At 47.7% G+C, this 21,191-nt stretch overlaps 1 protein-coding gene across 1 annotated transcript in view; it reads left to right on the top strand.

The window, feature by feature from the left end:
* Positions 1–21,191, top strand: part of me1 (malic enzyme 1, NADP(+)-dependent, cytosolic) — a 795,738-nt gene that overhangs the window by 284,695 nt on the left and 489,852 nt on the right. Inside the window, 1 exon segment of the mRNA XM_038799481.1 lies at positions 1,206–1,213. Within this exon segment, the coding sequence (XP_038655409.1) occupies positions 1,206–1,213 (8 nt within the window).

Here is a 21,191-nt window from a genome sequence, read left to right as displayed (position 1 = left end):
GCTGGATAGATCGAGTTCCAGGACGAATAGGAGGCCGGCAGCGGCAGAGGTGTTAAGGGGGTTCATGGAGCAGATGGGAGGGGTAGACCCATGGAGATTTGGTAGGCCTAGGGCGAGGGAGTATTCTTTTTTCTCCCACGTCCACAGAGTGTACTCTAGGATCGATTTTTTCGTATTGAACAGGGGGCTGATACCGAGAGTGCAGGACACGGAGTACTCGGCCATTGCGATATCGGACCATGCACCACATTGGGTGGACGTGGACATGGGGGAGGCGCGGGACCAACGCCCGTTGTGGCGCCTGGATGTAGGGCTGTTGGCGGACGAAGAGGTGTGCAGAAGGGTGAGAACGGGCATTGAGAACTATCTGGGTACGAATGACACAGGTGAGGTGCAGGTGGGGACGGTCTGGGAGGCCTTGAAAGCAGTGATTAGAGGAGAGCTGATCTCCATAAGGGCACACAGAGAGAGGAAGGAGAGGCAGGAAAGGGAGAGGCTGGTGGGGGAGCTCCTAGAAGTAGATAGGAAATATGCGGCGGCGCCAGAGGAGGGGCTATTAAGGGAGCGGCGTAGCTTGCAGGCCAGGTTCGACCTACTGACCACTAGGAAGGCGGAAATGCAGTGGAGAAGGGCGCAGGGTGCGGCGTATGAGTACGGGGAAAAGGCGAGCAGGATGCTGGCACACCAGCTTCGTAAGCGAGATGCAGCCAGAGAGATTGGGGGAGTGAGAGAGAGGGGTGGGGATGTAGTGCAGAAGGGGCAAGAGGTGAATAGGGTCTTTAGGGACTTCTATAGGGAATTGTATAGGTCTGAACCGCCGAAGAGGAGAGGGGGAATGAAGAACTTTCTCGACAAATTGGGGTTCCCAAAGGTACAGGAGGAGCTGGTGGAAGGGTTGGGGGCGCCGATAGAGCTGCAGGAGCTAATTAAAGGGATAGGCCAGATGCAGGCGGGGAAGGCGCCGGGGCCGGATGGGTTCCCGGTGGAGTTTTACAGGAAATTTGTGGACTTGGTGGGCCCAGTGCTGGTGCGAGCCTTCAATGAGGCGCGCGAGGGGGGGGTTCTGCCTCCAACAATGTCGCAGGCCCTGATCTCCTTGATTTTGAAGCGGGACAAGGACCCGGTCCAGTGCGGGTCCTACAGGCCTATCTCCCTCTTAAATGTAGATGCCAAGCTGTTAGCAAAGGTCCTGGCAACCAGGATAGAGGACTGTGTGCCAGGGGTAGTCCATGAAGACCAGACGGGGTTCGTGAAGGGACGCCAACTTAACACAAATGTTCGGAGATTGTTAAATGTGATTATGATGCCAGCAGTGGAAGGGGAGGCGGAGATAGTGGTAGCGCTGGACGCGGAGAAGGCATTTGACAGGGTGGAGTGGGAATACTTGTGGGAGACGTTGGAAAGGTTTGGGTTTGGGGAGGGATTTATCAAGTGGGTAAAACTGCTCTATTCAGCTCCGATGGCAAGTGTGGTAACAAACGGGAGGAGGTCAGAATATTTTGGGCTCCATCGAGGTACCAGGCAGGGATGTCCCCTATCTCCCTTACTCTTTGCATTAGCGATTGAGCCGTTGGCGATGGCACTGAGGGGTTCAGGGGGGTGGAGAGGACTGACAAGGGGAGGGGAGGAACATCGGGTCTCGCTCTATGCGGATGATTTGTTGTTGTATGTGGCAGACCCGGAGGGGGGAATGCCGGAGGTAATGGGGATACTAGCGGAGTTCGGGGACTTTTCGGGATATAAATTAAATCTGGGGAAAAGTGAGGTCTTTGTAATACACCCGGGAGACCAAGGGGAGGGAATTGGGAGGCTCCCCTTCAAAAGAGCAGTTAAAAGTTTTAGGTATTTGGGGGTGCAGGTGGCAAAGAACTGGGGGACCCTACACAAGTTGAACTTTTCCAGACTGGTGGAGCAGATGGAGGAGGAGTTTAAGAGGTGGGACATGGTGCCGCTGTCGCTAGCAGGGAGGGTGCAGTCAGTTAAAATGACGGTCCTCCCGAGGTTCTTGTTTTTGTTCCAGTGTCTGCCCATCTTCCTCCCCAGGGCCTTTTTCAAGAAGGTAACGAGTAGTATCATGGGGTATGTGTGGGCACATGGCACCCCGAGAGTTAGAAGGGTCTTTTTGGAGCGGAGTAGGGATAGTGGAGGGCTGGCGTTACCCAACCTTTCAGGATATTACTGGGCGGCAAATACATCGATGGTACGAAAGTGGATGATGGAAGGGGAGGGGGCAGCCTGGAAGCGCATGGAGAGGGCGTCCTGCGGCAACATAAGCTTAGGGGCACTGGTAACGGCACCATGGCCGCTCCCTCCCACGAGGTATACCACGAGCCCGGTGGTGGCGGCCACCCTCAAGATCTGGGGGCAGTGGAGGCGACACAGGGGGGAAGTGGGAGGTCTGATAGGGGCACCACTAAGAGGGAACCACAGATTTGCGCCGGGAAACACAGGAGGGGGATTCCAGAGCTGGCAGAGGGCGGGTATTAGACAACTGAGGGACTTGTTTATAGAGGGGAGGTTTGCGAGCCTGGGAGAGCTGGAGGAGAAATTTGGGCTCCCCCCGGGGAACACGTTCAGGTACCTCCAAGTGAAGGCATTTGCCAGACGACAGGTAGCGGGGTTCCCCGCGCTCCCCGACAGGGGGGTGAGTGATAGGGTGCTATCAGGGGTCTGGGTCGGGGAGGGGAAGATCTCGGACATCTATAAGATTATGCAGGAGGTGGAGGAGGTACCAGTAGAGGAGCTGAAAGATAAGTGGGAGTTAGAGCTGGGGGAACAGATAGAGGACGGGACATGGGCAGACGCCCTGGAGAGGGTTAACTCGTCGTCGTCATGTGCGCGACTAAGTCTCATTCAATTTAAGGTACTGCATAGAGCCCACATGACGGGGACAAGGATGAGTCGGTTTTTCGGGGGTGAAGACAGGTGTATTAGATGTTCGGGAAGCCCTGCGAATCATGCACATATGTTTTGGGCATGTCCGGCACTGGAGGAGTTCTGGAAGGGGGTGGCAGGGACGGTGTCGAGAGTGGTGGGGTCCAGGGTCAAGCCAGGATGGGGACTTGCGATCTTCGGGGTTGGGGTGGAACCGGGGGTACAGGAGGCGAGGGAGGCTGGAATATTAGCCTTTGCGTCCTTGGTGGCTCGGAGGAGGATCCTGATTCAGTGGAGGGACGAAAGGCCTCCGAGTGTTAACACCTGGTTAAACGACATGGCAAACTTTATCCAATTGGAAAGGATCAAATTCGCCCTGAGAGGGTCGGTGCAGGGGTTTTCCAGGCGATGGCAACCCTTCCTAGACCTCTTGGATCAGAGATAGAAACTGAGGCCATGACAGCAACAACCCGGGAGGGGAGGGGAGGGCGGGAGGGGGGGAGGGGGGGGGGGGGGAGGGGGGAAAACGACGAAGGAAGTACGGTAGCGGCGGTGGCACGGGCAAGGCCTGCCCGAGGACGCTGCTAGAAATGATAAGTTGGTCTGACTGTCGGTTCGCCGGCGGGGGGGGGGGGGGGGGGGATGCGCGGGTAGGGGGGGGGGGGGGGATTCTTTTTCTCTTTCTTGTTAAGTAGGGGGGTTTGACTTTGTGTTGTTATAATTTAAATGTAAATGTAGGGGGGGTTAAAATGTTTGTATTTTGAAAAATTCAATAAAAATTATTTAAAAAAAAAAAAAAATAGATCTCTGAGACCTTCCCCTCTCCTACTCCTGTTCTCTTCACCACCTTATCTTCAGTCCCTGGTGTGGCAGGTGTGGGAAGGTTGAAACCTGCATCTGCACAAAATCCCTCACTTGCAAATACTGGAGCCCATTCCCACCTGGCAACTCAAAACAACTCCTCCAAGCTCGGAAAACCCTCATCCTCATCAATAAACAAATCCCCAAAAGTCTCAATCCCCACCTGCTGCCACCTCCGAAACCTCCCATCCTGTGCCCACGGGGCGAACCGTTGATTATCACATATTGGTGCCCACACAGATGCCCCCTCCAACCCCAGTGCTGCCTCCACTGTCCCCACATCCTCAGGATTGCCACGACGATCAGGCTTGTGGAGTACCGAGCTGGTGAGAACGGCAGAAGTGTTATTAACAGTGCCCCAAACTCATTTCCTTACGTGACGCCACCTCCACCTGCTCCCACACCGACCCCTCCCCCACTACCCACTTCCTGACCAGCGCAATATTCGCAGTCCAGTAGTAATTAATGAAATTCGGGAGAGCCAGCCCCCACCCCCTCCCCCACGCCCCCGCTCCAGCAGCACCACCTTCACTTGCGGGGTTTTACCCGCCCAAACAAATCCCAAGATCATGCATTCACTTTTTTAAAGAACACCTTGGGGATAAAAATCGGAAGGCTCTGGAAAACAAACAAAAACACCGGGAGGACCGTCATTTTAACTGTCTGAACCCACCCCACCAATGACAGTGGTAGCATATCCCACCTCCGAAAGTACCCCCTCATCTGTTCCACCAGCCGACCCAAATTCAGTTTATGCAGCTGCTCCCACTCCCACGCCACCTGATATCCAAATATTAAAAGCTCCCTCCCACCAACTTGAACGGCATCTCACCCAATCATTTTTCCTGCCCCCTCGCCTGGATCGCAAAGATCTCACTCTTGCCCATATTCAATTTGTATCCCGAGAACCGACCGAATTCCTTTAATATCCCCATAATCCCACAAATCCCCCCCCCCAGTGGGCCCGATATGCACAGAAATAAATTGTCCGCGTAAAGAGGGACCCTGTGCTCCACCCCCCGAAAGATCCTGTGCTTCACCCCCCCGTCAGACCCTTGATGTTCTTAGTGCCATTGGCAATGGTTCTATAACCAAAGCGTAAACAGTGGAGGAAGTGGACATCACTGCCTCGTCCCCCGGTGTAACCTGAAATAGTCTGATCTCACCTGATTTGTCCACACACTCGCCACCAGTGCCTGGTATAGCAACCGGATCCAGTCCACCAATCCCTACCCAAACCATCCCAGGACCTCCCATAAGTATTCTCACTCCACCCAATCAAAGACTTTCTGTGCATCCATGGCCACCACCACCTCAACCTCTGGAGGCATCATAATTACATAAAGCAAACTCCTAATGTCGGTTGCCAAATACCGCCCCTTAATGAACCCCGTCTGGTCCTTCCCTATTACCCCAGTGATGCAGTCTTTGATCCTTGTGGCCAGAATCTTCGCCAGTAGCTTGGCATCCACATTTAATGGAGATCGGTCTGTCTGACCACAGTTTTACGGATCTTATCCTACTTTAAAATGAGGAATATCGGCGCCTGTGACTATATCGGGGGGAGCACTCCCAACTCCTTTGCTTCACTGAAGGCCCTTACCAACACTGGTCCCAACACCCCTGAGAACTACTTGTAAAATTCCACCGGGTACCCATCCGGTCCTGGGACCTTGCCTGATTACATCGCCCCCAGCCCCTCTACTGCTTCTACGAGCCCAATTGGGGTCCCCAGGCTCCCCACCAGCTCCTCATCAACCTTCGGGAACTCCAACCCTCCCAGAAACCGCCTCATTTCCCCCCCCCCTGGCTGGGGATTCCGATTCATACAATTTGCTATAAAACTCACTGAACACCCTATTCACTCCCACCCGGTCCAAGACCATTTTCCCCCTGCGTCCTTCACTTTCCCAATCTCTCTCACCGCCTCTTGCTTCCTCAACTAGGTATGCTAACATCCTGCTCGCTTTCTTCCATTACTCGCATACTGCCCCTCTCACCCTTCTCAACTGCCCTACAGCCTTACCCGTGGATAACAGCCCCAATTTCATTTGCAACCTCTGACGTTCCTTCAGCAGCCCTTCCTCCGGGGCCTCTGCATGTCTCCTGTCCACCTACAGGATTTCTTACACTAGCCCTTCTATCTTCACCCGGTCTGCCTTCTCCCTATGCGCCCAAATCAAGATAAACTCCTTCCTTTTTTAAAATAAATTTAGATTACCCAATTATTTTTTCCAATTAAGGGGCAATTTAGCATGGCCAATGTACCTACTCTACACATTTTTGGGTTGTGGGGGTGAAACCCACGCAGACACTGGGAGAATGTGCAAACTCCACACGGACAGTGACCCAGAGCCGGGATCGAACCTGGGACCTCAGTGCCGTGAGGCAGCTCTGCTAACCACTAGGCCACCATGCTGCCCATAAACTCCTTCCTGACCACTGCTTTCAGTATCTCCCAAACCATACCTGCCAACACCTCCCCTGTAACATTAATCTCAACATAACCCCCGGATGGTCTTCCTCACCCTCTTACACACCTCCTCCTCCTCTAACAGTCCCACATCCAGCCTCCACAGCGGGCGCTGGGCCCCCTTTGTTCACTCGTAAATCCACGTAGTGCGGGACATGGTCCGACACCACCATTGCCAAATATTCCACATCCACCACCCTTGCCAACAATGTCTTATCCAACACAAAGAAATCTATTCAGGAGTACACCTTGTGCACATGGGAGTAAAACAAAAATTATTTCACCCTCGGCCTCCCAAATCTCCATGGACCCACCCCCCACCATGTGCTCCATGAACCCCCAAAGCTCTTTGGCTGTGCCCGACACTTTCCCCCACCTCGAGCTCGACTGGTCCAGTCTCTGATTCAGGACCGTATTAAAGTCCCCCCTCCCCATATAATCAGGCGATGAGAGCTCGGGTCCGGAATCCTCCCCAACACCTGCCTCATAAATTCTACACTGTCCCAGTTCGGGGCATAGATGTTCACCGCTGGCATCCCCTCAGTTTCCCACATACCATAATATACCTTCGCCCCAGAGTCAGGCACTATATTTCCTACCTCGAATGCCACCTGCTTATTGACCAAAATCGCCATCCCCTTTGTTTTAAAGTCCAATCCTAAATGAAATACTTGCCCAACCTATCCCTTCCTCAGCCTAATCTGATCCCTTACCCTCGGGTGAGTCTCTCTTAGCATGGCCACATCCGCCTCGCGTCACTGAAGTGTACGAACACAAGGGCCCTTTTGACTGGCCCATTCAATCCTCGGACGTTCCACATGACGAGCCTGGTCGGTGGGGGCACCCTGCCTCCCTCCCTCCTGCCGATTAACCCTCTTGAGCTCTCCTACGGCCCTTGCCCTGCAACTCCCCTGGCCCGCCCTAGGGTGCTCACCGTCATCGGTTCTCTTCCACTTATACTTGCCCTAACCCTGTCAGCAGTACGCACTTACCTTCCACTCACTCCCCACTGCGCTTCCGTGAACTAGCCCATCCAGCTAGCCTGCCAGCCCCCGCCCATGGTGCATAGTATCCTACCCCTCACTAATTTACCCTCCCGCTTGAATATTAGTGCAAACAAACAAAAACAGCCCCTCCCAAGCCCAAACAAAGAGAACGACCCGCCATCACCTAACAAAGAACAAAGAGCAAATTTAAAGCCGAAAGAGAAATGGCCCCAAACACAAGTTAACAGGAGCTTCACAACATCTCCACCAAAGTTGAAAGTCAACCTTCTCCTGACAAATTCCACTGCCTCCTCGCCGATCCAAAGTATAGTTCCCAGCCTTCATAGGGTAGCATGGTGGTTAGCATAAATGCTTCACAGCTCCAGGGTCCCAGGTTCGATTCCCGGCTGGGTCACTGTCTGTGTGGAGTCTGCACGTCCTCCCCCTGTGTGCGTGGGTTTCCTCCGGGTGCTCCGGTTTCCTCCCACAGTCCAAAGATGTGCGGTTTAGGTGGATTGGCCATGCTAAATTGCCCGTAGTGTCCAAATAAAAGTAAGGTTAAGGGGGGATTGTTGGGTTATGGGTATAGTGTGGATACGTGGGTTTGAGTAGGGTGATCATGGCTCGGCACAACATTGAGGGCCGAAGGGCCTGTTCTGTGCTGTACTGTTCTATGTTCTATATTCTATGTTCTAAACGTGCCGGGTACAATAACCCAAACTTCACCCCCTTCTTGTCGAGAGCTGCCTTGACCTTGTTGTAGCTCGCACACGCTCTCTTGGCCAGCTCTGCACCCAGGTTCTGGTACACTCGGATTTCATGCCCTCCCAGGTGCAGCACTTTGTCTGCCTGGCCCACCTCATAATTTGCTCCTTGTGCAGGAACAGGTTCAGCCACACCACCATTGCCCTCGGCGGTTTGTTCCACTGGGGCTTCCTCATTAGCACCCTCTGCGCTCGGTCCACCTCCAAAGGCCGAGCAAATACATCCTCTCCTAACAGCTTCTCCAGCATCTTCCCCGCATACACGCACCAGCATCGGCTCCTTCACTTCCCTCTGGCAGGCCCACAATCCTTATGTCTGTCTCCGTGACTGGTTCTAAAGGTCTTCAACCTTTTCCTGGAGCCGCCTCTGCTGGTCCCGCATCTGCCCCATTTCCGCTGCCATTGAGGCGATCTGCTCCTCGTGTTCCCCCACCACCTCCATCTTCCGGATCGCCTGACCCTGGGTCGCCAGCTTCGAATCCATTACCCGGACCAGGTCCTCCAGACTCTTCTTACATTGCTGGCTGAACGTCTTGTTCAGGAAGCTAACCAGCTGGTCCGTCGACCACTGAGCCAGCAGGGCCGCTCCCTGCCCCTCCAACATCTCCACTTGCGTCGCAGGTGCGCACAAGTTCCAACCGACTGATTCCCTCTTTTTTGACCGGTTTTGGCCCTCAGCTCCATACACCAGAGGATCAATCTCTTCTGCTCCCTCTCCTGTACCTTTTTTCTGCCTCACATCCGCCTGTTAACCTGGAAAAGGTCTGAAAAAACCACCATGCGCGGGAGCTAACAAATGTGCGACCACTCACTTCATGGCCTCCACTGGCAGTCCCTGTGCACCACCTTTAATTGTATTAGGCTTAATCTTCCGCATGACGAAGAAGCATTAATTCTGCCTAGAGCCTTGTTAATAATCCCCTCCCGCATCTCCCCATCTCGTTCCTCCTCCCACTTTTGCTGAATTTCTTCCATTGGGGCTTCGCCTATTTTACCCAGCTCTGCATTATTATCAAGGATCGGGGGTGGGGGGTGCGGAGTTCACCTTTGGCTGACGGCAAAATTGGGAAACGTGATTGGGCAGAGAATAGCTTCCTACGCTAAAATCGCGGCTGGTGCCGATTTGATGCCCAAATCACAATTTGCCGCCACCTCAAGTGGCATCAAATCGTTTCACTCCGCACATGCAGTAGACACCGTTTGCATATCATTAGCGGGCCCGACCCTGTATTCTCCGGGGCCTCCGTGATTCTCCGCCTCCGATGGGCCGGGTTTCCGAGGGCACGGTTCACTTTTTAAAATCTTGAAACCGGTGTGGCTGCAGAGGGAGAGCGAGAGAAGGTAGGACAGGGAGAGGAGCGATGCTGGCCCTGCCAGGGCCAGGGGAGCGGGTTGCCGGGGGGGATCTGGCGGAATGGCTGGAGTGACCCCCGGTGGGACAGGGGCTGCATCAAAGCATGGACCACTATTGCACCGGCCATCTTTCTGTGCACCCACTGACCAGGGGGAGGGAAAGAGGAGAGTCTGAGGTGCGGCGATGTTCCGGCACCTTCCCTGCAGGAGTCACCATCCCAGGCCCCATCACCTCCTCCTCCCTTGGGGTGCCCGATGGCCCCCAGGCTACTCCACGAGATAGGGATGAGAGGTGAGCTAGCCCCTGAGGTTCCCCTGGCACTGCTGGCTCTGGTCTTGACCAGGGTCCACACATTTGTGGCCATGAAGCACAGGGAGTGGATCATCTCCATCTGGAACTGCGCCACTTCACGCTGCGACTGTACCACCACCTTCTGGGTTTGTGTCACATCAGCCAGTGACTGCTCCATCTCGAAAGGGAAAATGCTGGAAAATCTCAGCAAGTCTGGTAGCATCTGTAGGGAGAGAAAAGAGCTAACGTTTTGAGTCCGATAACTCTTTGTCAAAGCTCAAAGCTTTCGTTTCAGATTCCAGCATCCACAGTAATTTGCTTTTATTGACTGCTCCATCTCCCTCTGGGACTCAGCCACCTCTCTCTGAGTCTGCGTCATGTCGGCCATGCCTGGGCAATGCTGCAGACGTTCCCATACATGGCCTGCTGTGACTGGCCACGCTCTGGAGCGCTGCTGTGATTTCCAAGTGGCTCTGGGACATGTTTACCTGTGAGGCAACAACCCTGTCCTGGGCCTCGGCCAGGGACTGCACAGAATGTCCCAGGCCTTGGACATGCTGATCCTTGGAGATGCTGATCCATAGCCAAAACCGTCACCCTACCCAATACTTCCACCGCAGATGCCAACCTTGCGGTTTTGACCTGCATGGCACGCATAGTCGGCACCACCTCCTGCTGCTGTACGCCGTTGGACTCCTCCAACTTCACCTGCAGGTGCTGGATGCTCGCCGACAACCTCTCATGTAGCCCCTGGGTCTGTGAATGCATCTCCACTATAGATGGGACTGTCTGTTCCAGAAACTCGAGACCCATTTGGATGGCAGCTAGTCCCTGGGATTGGCCTGCCCTCCAGCCGTCCTCCTGCTCCGGTGTTCCTACCTCCACCCGCTGTACCAGGACAACTGTGTGGCGCGCACCAGGTAGTGTCCCAGAAACCTCTTCACTAACATGCCCAACCGAGGTGGGTGTCTCTAGGATAGTGGACGGTGTTGGAGTTAGCCGTGATGGTTAGCTTCATCCTCCAACCCGAGCTCTATGGTGTCCTGGGTCTCGGGCGGAAGGCTGCTGTCTGAGCTTCTCCCATCATTGCGTGGCTCATGGGGGGCTCCAGCTGTGGCACTAGCTGGGGGCGGGGTGCATCAGATGGACCCATCCCATCTCCACAGGTCCTGCAAGACAAGACGCATGATTAGAGCATGTTAGCGAAGGTGCTTCTGGTGCACACATATAGTCGGCCCATTCCAGCAGGTGGATGTAGGAATACCCAAGCGTGTGGTGGGGGTGAGGGTGGTTTTGTGAGGGGGGGGAAGAGATGGTGTGGGAGTGGTGATGACACGCATGTTATGGGGAGTAGCATCTAAGTGGGGTCTCACTTCCTCTCCCATGGCTGAACTCCACCTCAGCGACCTCTCTTTCCTCCGGACCACTGACCATGGCCGTGGCCCTCGGCTCTGCCATGGCATGGGGCCGCAGGTCTGGTGGTCTCCCTCCATCGGGAAGGTGATACAAAAGTCTGAGAACACGCACGAACAGACTCAAAAGCAGCTTCTTCCTCGCTGTTACCAGACTCCTAAACGACCCCCTTATGTACTGCCCTCATTAACACTACACCCCTGTATGCTTCACCCGATGCCGGTGTTATGTCGTTACATTGTGTACCTTGTGTTGTCCTATTATGTATTTTCTTTTATTTACTTTTCTTTTCATGTACTTAATGATCTATTGAGCTGCTCGCAGAAAAATACTTTTAACTGTACCTCGGTACACGTGACAATAAAAAAAATCCAATCCAATCCTGTCTTTTCCCGCTCCTGGCAGTTGTGTGCTCGCACCCCTTCTCCCTTTGGTTTCTCCCTTTTATTCCTTCCGATGAGCAGATGAGAGGACATCTCAAATGAGAGAAATGTTTTCCATTAACTCTTAAAACTACACATGAAAAAAATTGTGGTCAATTTCCAGCCTATAATCTGTGTCCAAGAAAGAGTCAAATTGCTTAATGTCCCCACTGAGCTAGGTCATGTTTATCCAATGAGTAGCTGAGGCATACAGAACTGATTACCCTCTGCTGTTCTCCTTTAGCTGTTCTCTGCTGAGTTAGCAATAGGGATGCTAACTCAGCTGGGTTGTTGGCTTTGATGCCTCAGATTAGGAAAGAGGAAATTGCTTATTCCAGCTGCTGATTAACCAGTCCTGAACTACACAAATGAATGTTGGATGAGGAGGGGTTCTAACCCAGTGAGACTGCATCATGCACCACTGTTGAGTAGTACACTAATTCTCATTGTGAACATTCCTATGTACTCCTAGGTACCAGAAAGCAACCAATTTGTCAGACGTGGGGAGGGGCTGAATATTTTGAGACTAAAGGGTAATAGACACTTCTTGCAATTAATATATTCACATGTAAGATCATGAAAAAATGGTCATAATCGCACAACAGAAATTGAACATGACCCTTTGATTGCCTACCTCCGCCCGCTATACAGGCCAAGCTACGATGCTTTCCACAAGTCATCAGTCTGTTGACACTGCCTAAGCTCACATGTTTAGAATGGCTGCCTGAGTGAGATCCAAACAGCCTGCCAGCACCTTCCAGTGGATAGAGGGGGAAATAATATTGTTGCGAAGAAATAGATTTTACTGTATTTCTTTTCCTCTCCACCCTCTAAATTCAAGCAGTTTATTTTTGCTGAGTAACTGGCTTCTGCAAGTTGTGTAAAGATAGCCAAGGTGATCACTCCTCTAATCAGCTTACCTTGGCTGTGATCCAACACTTGATTAGATTGTTTATCCAATACATGGCAATCCATCATGTAGAAAATCCTAGATATGTAATCATTGTTCTTTCCACTCCTTGGTACAGTGAATTTGTCTGCTAATATGCTGTGCCACTGAGATGCATGTCCGAAAGGAGCTTGCATTTTAGAAAGAGTTTGGGTGCTCTGACGCTAAAACGAATGCCATCCAATATTTCCTTATCCTGTTTACATCCCAACCTGGTTGATCATTTCCAGATCTATCCAATATCAGAAATAAATTCCAAAACATTTTTTTTTTAATCTTGGAAGATTTTTCATTAGAGACAGAACAGCTACAGTAAAATGACTTGCGCTACTCTAGTTGTGTTGCTCTGTAGGACTTTATTGCATTTAAAAATATTTAATTCCTGCCCTTTTAAGAGTTTTTGCCTAACCTGTAGAACATGGCGTATAAATTAGCTTGAAGCATAGTACTGCAACAACCAAAAGGGGAGTAACTACCAATTGGCACATAAGCAAGGGGCACAGTACGGAACAGTTTAGCACATATTTAATTGTTTGGCCATATGCTGGTGTGGTGAGATAAAACCATCAAGGCACTGGGAAAAAAGCTGTTAAAATTTACTAGTGGCTTAAAGTTCAGTTTTCTACTTTCCATTATCTTTTGAAGGAGTTGACTTATTAACCTGTGGTTTCATGGACACAGGCAGCCCTCTGGCACTTTGCCCATGTTGATGATTTTCACCTATCAGCTTGAACATTTGAGTATATTTGATGGATGTGTGGGCCATCAGAGCTGAATCAGATTTTGTCCATTCTATATCTGCACAGGTACCTTTTTACAAAAGTCATCTACATTCTGGTTGGGAGAAATCCTGCACAAGATAGGAGTATGTGTTTGTATTCTTTGCCTCTGAATTCTCGACTAGGATGGACGAGAAGTAATGTGCTACTGCTGTCCTGTTCCATGTCCACCTAGCTGACTTAGCGCAATCACGGTTCAAGTCTGGGACCTCTCCATAGTTTACAGATCTCAATTCTATAACACATGGGAGCCTGACTTTTTTTTGTTACCTTCCAGTTTCTTCCTCCGTAAGGTTATTCCTTTTACATTTTATTCTGTTGCTTGTTCCTAAATTGAGACCAGCATTGTAATCTTCAGCTTTTTTAAAAGCAAATATTTCACCACAAACTATATACTTTGCAAAATGGTAATGATTTTGGAACAGGATGGTCATATTTGATGTATTTCTGCTTCCTCCATTCAAAGGATTTTGGTCTATATTAATCAGGTATTATACAGGTTCTAACAAAATTATACAGTTTTCACACTCAGAAATCCACAACAGAAAATCCAGATGTCATGGAACTGTTAAGATTTGTTATCTTACAGTTTCTTAAGAATTAAACCTTTTGAGGATCTGCAGATCTTCATTTAATCTTTTATTTAACATCCATATCATATTCCAACCATTCCATGCTGAGGAGATAGGTGAAAGGACCCAGTAGCAGTTGCTCCACCATCGATTCCCATGTATCCCGCAAACCTCCAGTGAACCAGGTAATCTTCTGTGTGGGAAACCTGAATTTCGAAGACGTCTTCAATTTAGATAAAATTTGTCATAAAGATTAAAATCCTCTGACCAACATATTGGCACTAAAGTTAAAGACTGAGATTTGGAGTCAGATGCTATTACAGTTGTAACACATTCATCATAATTTCCCCTCTCGTCTATTTTAGCGGAGACATCAAGATTTTTTTCATGAAATACTTGATTAATGCTCGAGTAGATGCTAGAATGACACTGCTATTTTAAAGTCAACAATTCTAGTCTTAAATCTTCTGAATCAAATAAATAAGGACATTGCATTAGTTACTAGGTTGGTCTTCTTTACCAATAAACAGTTTTTTCCCCACCTTGCATGTACAAAAGCTTTTCATTTTTAACTGAGCTTCTTTCTGCTATAAAAAAAACACTGGTTTAGAGGTTTCTGCAATGTCTTTACTGATGCTGAGCAATGAGGACAGATTTGCTGTAAGCCAGTGTAGCAGTAGGGGCTGCTGAGTTATGAAGGAGAAAAGTGGCAGTGCCCCTATTCTTTCTCCAGCCACCCCACAAGAAGCCTGAATGAGTGGAGATCAGGTTTGGAAAGAAGCCAATTCTACCATGATACCTCCAAAATCAAAAGAAGCTGTCTCCCAATACCAAGCATCATATTTGACCAGTGATGCCTTGGACAAGGGTCCAGAGGGCAACTGGTACTCTTGAAACTACTCCAGCCACGAGTCAACATCTTTAAAAGCAGTAAATTGGTACGGTAATTTTTTTCTTTAAATTCCAAGTTATTGCATTGAAGTTGAAGACTATAGATGCCACCTAGTTTTCATTTTTAAATCCCCTTCTTTCCCTTTCTTCCATGTGGACTGGCTTTGGATGATCACCTTTCTAATGGTGTGTCGTATTCTTTCAAAATTAAAATCTATGAAGTAAAAGGAAGTTAAAACAGCAAAATTAGGAACGTTTCTGTTACTGGAAGGAATAGAAGTCCAAACTGGCATTTGGCGGAACGGTGACGGTGATTAGCACTGCTGCCTCACAGCTTCAGGGTCTCTGGTTCAATTCCGGCCTCGCGTGACTGTGTGAAGTTTGCATTTTCTCATTGTGTCTGCGTGGGTTTCCTCTGGGTGCTCCGGTTTCCTCCCACAGCCCAAAGATGTGCAGGTTAGATGGATTGACCATGCTAAATTGCCTCTTAGTGTCCAAAAGGTTAGGTGGGGTTACGGGGTTATGGGGATGGGGTGGAGGCATGGGCTTAAGTGGAGTGCTCTTTCTAAGGGCTGGTGCATACTCGATGGGCTGAATAGCCTCCTTCTACACTGTGTAAATTCTATGATGTATGATGAATATTTTCACACTGCTGGAAGCAGACAAGAACTTGAGAAAATGTATCTCTACGTCAAGCAAAGTTACTAATCCATACATCGTTTATGGAGAGGGTTCTTTGTTTAGCTATGTTGATTATCACAGCAATAAACTTCAATGCTACCAAATCCTTCCCAGATATCTACCAGTCTGCAAGCTCCAGATGTATCAAACCTGAGGCACAACGTTTGCCCACGTCCATTGAGTCAGCCCATGTTTAATTTTTCTTTTGTGTGGATTGTTAATACTGTTGTAGTTGATGTTGTATGAAAAAATTTACTGCAAAATATTGAACATTGCAAGCAGGTGAACAAATGATAACCTGAGCGTGACTTCGGCAGCCCAGGTGGTTTGAATGATTAATAAATGATGGCAACGTCTGAGGCAGATTATAAATTCTAATTGGTTTGCTACATAAATGAAATATTTAAAAGTCTTATTTCATTTTCCCAAAATAAATTTTCTGCCGAGGCAGACATGATATAAAGAAATAGGTTTTGATGCCCTTTCTCTCTTTTCTTATTTTCATGTTGCATGTGAACTAAGATATATTTCTGAAAATTTGACATTCCTATTGGGAAATTATCACTAAGAGTAGAGCTGGTGAAGGCAGCTAGTTGGGTGCGGCTAACAACCACCAATTACTCATGTGAATTCTCTTAACAAGTGCTATAAATGTTTGTTATAAACTAACCTTGGAGTAGATTGGGAAAGGGTAGTGGGCTGGAGATCCACATATCTGGCCTCCTAGTTTGTGAGGATAGCGGTAGGGGTCAATGGGTTCAGTTAGCATGGTAAAGGTATTCCCACAATGCTGTTGGGAGGGAGTTCCAAATTTTCTGTTGGCAAAGGTCCTTCTCTTTTTATCTGATACCAACCCCACCCCAAAGCTAGGTCTATATTCTCAACTAGGGCTTCTGAATGTCTTTGGGCAGATATTTCTCACCATAATTTTATATTTGTTCTTTTTGTGTACTGTCCCTTTCCCCAGATTGTTCTAAAGCAGAACATCTCTCGATGGGAATTTGGAAATGCAAATCGATGGTATTGTACGAACTAGTAACTAAACCTCGCTTCTGTGTTATCCTTTCATGAGCAAGCACATAGATCAAACCAAGAATTGTTCAGTAGCTTTGCCGGTGGCTACCTGAGATTGTTTGAGCTATGCATGTAATGGACAATAGAAACTTTGAAATTGAATCTGCAAACATTCAAGTAAATTTAAGGGGAACCTAATCAAGCATATGAAGGAGAAGGGAATAGAGGGTTACGGTGCAAGATTTAGATGAGGAAAGATAGGAGGCTTGAGTGGAGCATGGACTATTTGGGCTGAATGGCTTAGTAATTCTGTGCCACGTTTCCTATCCAATCCTTGTAAAATGGGACTTAAAAAAAAATGAAGTTGGTTGTTTCGAATCTCATGATTCCACCATTGGTTGAGAATACACCAGTTTCTTAGTTTAATTACTTGTTTCTCACTAACTAAAAGCTCCTGCATTCTACATTAAACAAGGACAGAAACACGAGTATATCAGTTTATATATAATTTGATGGCATAATATTGATTCAAACATAAATAATTGATGGCTACATCAACTAAACAGTGAAGAGAAGCGTATTAACTGCAGGTTTCCAAACTGTTGCTGCAGAGACCCTACAAATCCATTGGTGGTCATTTTCCAAAATTCCTTGGACTTTTTGCCTCCTACATATTGGAGGGTAGCGAATGTACTCCGCTATTCAAAAAGGGAAGTAGAGCGAAAACGGGGAACATTGGTAGTAGGGAAGTTGCTGGAGTCCATTATTGAGGATTTCATAGCAAAGCATTTGGAAAACAGTGATGTAATCAGACAAAGTCAGCATGGATTTATGAAAGGAAAATCATGCTTGACAAATCTACTAGAATTGCATGGGTTTCCTCCGGGTGCTCCAGTTTCCTTCCAAAAGTCCCGAAAGATGTTCTGTTAGGTGAATTGGATATTCTGAATTTTCCTTCAGTGTAACCTGAACAGGTGCCGGAATGTGGCGACTTGGGGATTTTCGCAGTAACGTCATTGAAGCCTGCTTGTGACAATAAAGATTATTAAAAGATTATTACAACTAGTAGAGTTGACCAGGGAGAACAAGAGGATGTGGTTCATTTAGACTTTCAGAAGGCTTTCAACAAGGTCTCACATAGCAGATTAATATGTAAAGTTAAAACGTATAGGATTACGGGTAGTCTCTTGAGATAGTTAAAAAGCTGGTTAGCAGACAGGAAGCAAATATTTGGAATAAATGGGTCTTTTTCTGATCAGTCCGTGATTAGTGGGCACCGCAGGGATTATGATCTCCAAATTTGAAGATGACACAAAGTTGGGTGGGAGGGTGAGCTCTGAGGAGGATGGAGAGATGCTTCAGCGGGAGTTGGACACTGCTGAGTGAGTGAGCACATGCATGGCATATGCAGTATAATGTGGATAAATGTGAGGTTATCTGCTTCGTTAGCAAAAATAGAAAGGCAGATTATTATTTGAATGGGTGCAAATTGAGAGAGGTGGATTCTCAGCGTAATGTTGTTGTCCTCGTGCATCAGTCGCTGAAAGTTAATGCGCAGATATAGCAGGCAGTAAAGAAGGCAAATGGTACGTTGGCCTTCATAGCAAGAGGATTTGAGTAAAGGAATAGAGATGTTTCACTGCAATTGTATAGGGCATTGGTGAGGAGGCCACACCTGGAGTATTGTTTGCAGTTTTGGTGTCCTTATCTGAGGAAGGATGTTCTGGCTATGAAGGGAGTGCAGCAAAGGTTTACCAGGCCGATTCCTGGGATGGTGGGACTGTCATATGAGGAGAGATTAAGTCGGTTAGGATTATATTCATTTGAGTTTCGAAGAGTGTGAGGGAATCTCATAGAAACTTATAAAATTCTAACAGGATTATACAGGATAGATTTGGAAAGAATGTTCCCAGTGGCGGGGGAGTCCAGAACTAGGGTGTAGTGATGGGCATAAGCAATTGTACATGTAAATATATTTGACCTCCGAGCGCTAGGTTGCAGGCAAGTTATACCATGTGACACTGAAACATAGGGGGAGTCTGGAGGAGAAGTTGTCGTGGTTAGTTGTGTTTGTGATTGTTCCAGTTTGTTAGTATTAATTTCCAACCCACAGTTCGTTATGTAATAAATTTGACTAGTCTGGAACTAGATGTTCTTTGGTACACCCGACTCAAACATTGTCACAGTACTAGAACATATCATAGGGGTCTTAGTTTGAGGATAAGGGGTAAGTAAACCTTTTAGGACTGGGGTGAGGAGAAAGTTCTTCATCCAGAGTGTTGAATTTGTGGAATCTGTTACTGTAGTAAGTAGTTGAGGCCAAAACGTTGTGTAATTTCAAGAAGGAATTAGATAAAGCTCTTGGGGCTAAAGGGATATGGGGAGAAGGTGTGATCAGGGTATTGAACTTGATGATAGTGAATGGCTGAGCAGGCTTGAAGGGCCAAATGGCCTCCTCTTCTATTTTCTATGTTTCTATTGACTGTGGCTGATTCTTTTGTTAAAAAGAAAAAATAATCAAATACAATGAATGGATTTTACTTGTGGAGCCACCATAACAACACTGGTTACAGTCATTCATTGAGACAGCCCAGCAGTACCTCTCGGCCTCTGGGAGCAAGCAATAAATGGAGGAGCCTGTCCAAAATTAATCACAATCCCAAATAAATATTTTTTTAAAACCCCAAAAGGACCTCATAGTAATTCATTGTCCCGCTGTCATTTGTTTTGCAGGCAAACCTGACTGTCAAATTACACAGCAATATCCCACATAACACTGAGGTCAATGATGAGATAATTTATTGTGATGCTGTTGATTTAGGGATGAATGTTGGCTGGTAAGCAGGGAAAGTTATTAACCTTCCTACAAATCATGGTGATATCTGTTGAACAGGGTGATGGAGACAAAGAAACTGGACTCAAGTGAAATTTCCTCTTGTTTATTTTCCCATTCTATTTTGGATGCAAGTAATTTGTAAAGCTATGTAAGTCTCTTTGTTTTAGCTGATGTACTGTTTCTGCTACAGTAGCAGTTTGAGTGGGAGGCATTCCTGTGAGCACTTCTTTAGCTTTCTGCCATTTTGAGGCCAAATTGGACTCCACACCCAATAATTAGCTGTTCAATTTGTCACTGTAAATTGTACAGGGATTTGTTGCAGATGTTTTCACCCCTAATTATGAGCTGAATTGGCTGTTCATTACTGTAGTATAAAGAATTACTGCTGGAAATTGGTGCCAAGTGGATATCCTGAAGTAACTGTAAATTTGAGAAGTAATCCTAAAGGTTTTGAGCTAATGCTGAGAGTTTGGTAACGTACCTAGGACTCGCAGGGTTTCTGAATTGTTGACCAGTTGTGTTCTTTGATAGTACACTGACTCAGCCATTATTAACCTATCATTTTCTACATTGCCAAATAAAAATTACAGCAAATAGAAAAATAGCATGTTGAAGGATTTATATTTTAAATTCTAATATAGTGCAAGTAAACAGTTTCAGAATTTTAGACTTGTATGCACCTCACAAGTCTTGAGTATGCTGAACGTGGAAACTCTGCAAGGGTAACTTGTTCAGGATTTGATTTCCCATTCTCTATTGCAGCAAATTATGAAACTTTACCAGAAACTGAATTAGACTAATATTACAACACCCTGGGTGAGGGCATGGTCAATTCCAACCTCCATTTAAAAAATAAATTTAGAGTACCCAATTCATTTTTTTCCAATTAAGGGACAATTTAGCGTGGCCAATCCACCTACCCTGCACATCTTTGGATTGTGGGGGTGAAACCCACGCAAACACGGGAAGAACGTGCAAACTCCACACGGACAGTGACCCAGAGCCGGGATCAAACCTGAGGCAGCAATGCTAACCGCTGTGCCACCGTGCTGCCCTCACCTTCCCTTGATCCAGAGTTGCAACACAATTGAATTAACATAGTTCTTAGAAAAATACCCAAAGACTTTGGCCCTTGGCTGCCCAGTAATTACAGTCAGCAGCTTTGTAAATTTAAACACACTTACGCTAGCCATATGAATACTGTGGCTACAAAAGTAGTTCTGAGACTTGGAATCCTGAGGCAAGTAACCCACCTCTTGACTCCCAAGAACTGTCCATCATCTGCAAGGCACAAGTCAGGAATGTGATGGAATCCTCTCCACTTGCTTGGATATGGACAGCTCCAACATCACTGAATAAGCTTGACACCACCCAGGACAGAGTAGCTTGCGCCCCATCTACAAACATTCACTGCTTCCATCATCGGTACACACTGGCAGCAATAGATATCATATTAACGATGCACTGCAGAAACTCACAATGTCTTCTGAGGCAGCACCTTTCAAAAGCCACAACCAGTGCATTCGAGGACACATGGGAACACCACCATCTAGAAGTTCCCTTCCAAGCCACTCACCATCCTGTTCCATCAGTGTCGCTGGGTAAAAATCCTGGAACTCCCACCCTAACAGCACTGTTGGTGTACCTACACCACATGGATTGCAGCAATTCAAGAAGAACTCCTCTTTGTTTCCTGTCTGTCAACAGGTTTTCTATTAATCTCAATACACTACGCCGAATGAGATTTGCTTTGTCAAAAGCCTTCTGAAGGTTAAAATAAACCACATCCACTGGCTCCTCCTCATCAACTTTACTAGTTAATTCCTCGAAGAATTCCAGTAGATTTGTCAAGCATGATTTCCCCTTTCATAAACCCATGCTGACTCTGTCCGATCCTGCCACTGTTTTCCAAGTGCTCTGCTATAAAATCTTTGATAATGGGTTCTAGAATTTCCCCCACTATTGACGTCGCATTACTGGTCTTTAATTCCCTGTTTTTTCTTAACCCCCTGTGAATTGCGCTTTCACATA

The sequence above is a fragment of the Scyliorhinus canicula genome, chromosome 6 (assembly GCF_902713615.1).
Source record: "Scyliorhinus canicula chromosome 6, sScyCan1.1, whole genome shotgun sequence".
NCBI classification, from domain to species: domain Eukaryota; kingdom Metazoa; phylum Chordata; class Chondrichthyes; order Carcharhiniformes; family Scyliorhinidae; genus Scyliorhinus; species Scyliorhinus canicula.
This window is presented reverse-complemented; position numbering and strand designations above follow the sequence as displayed.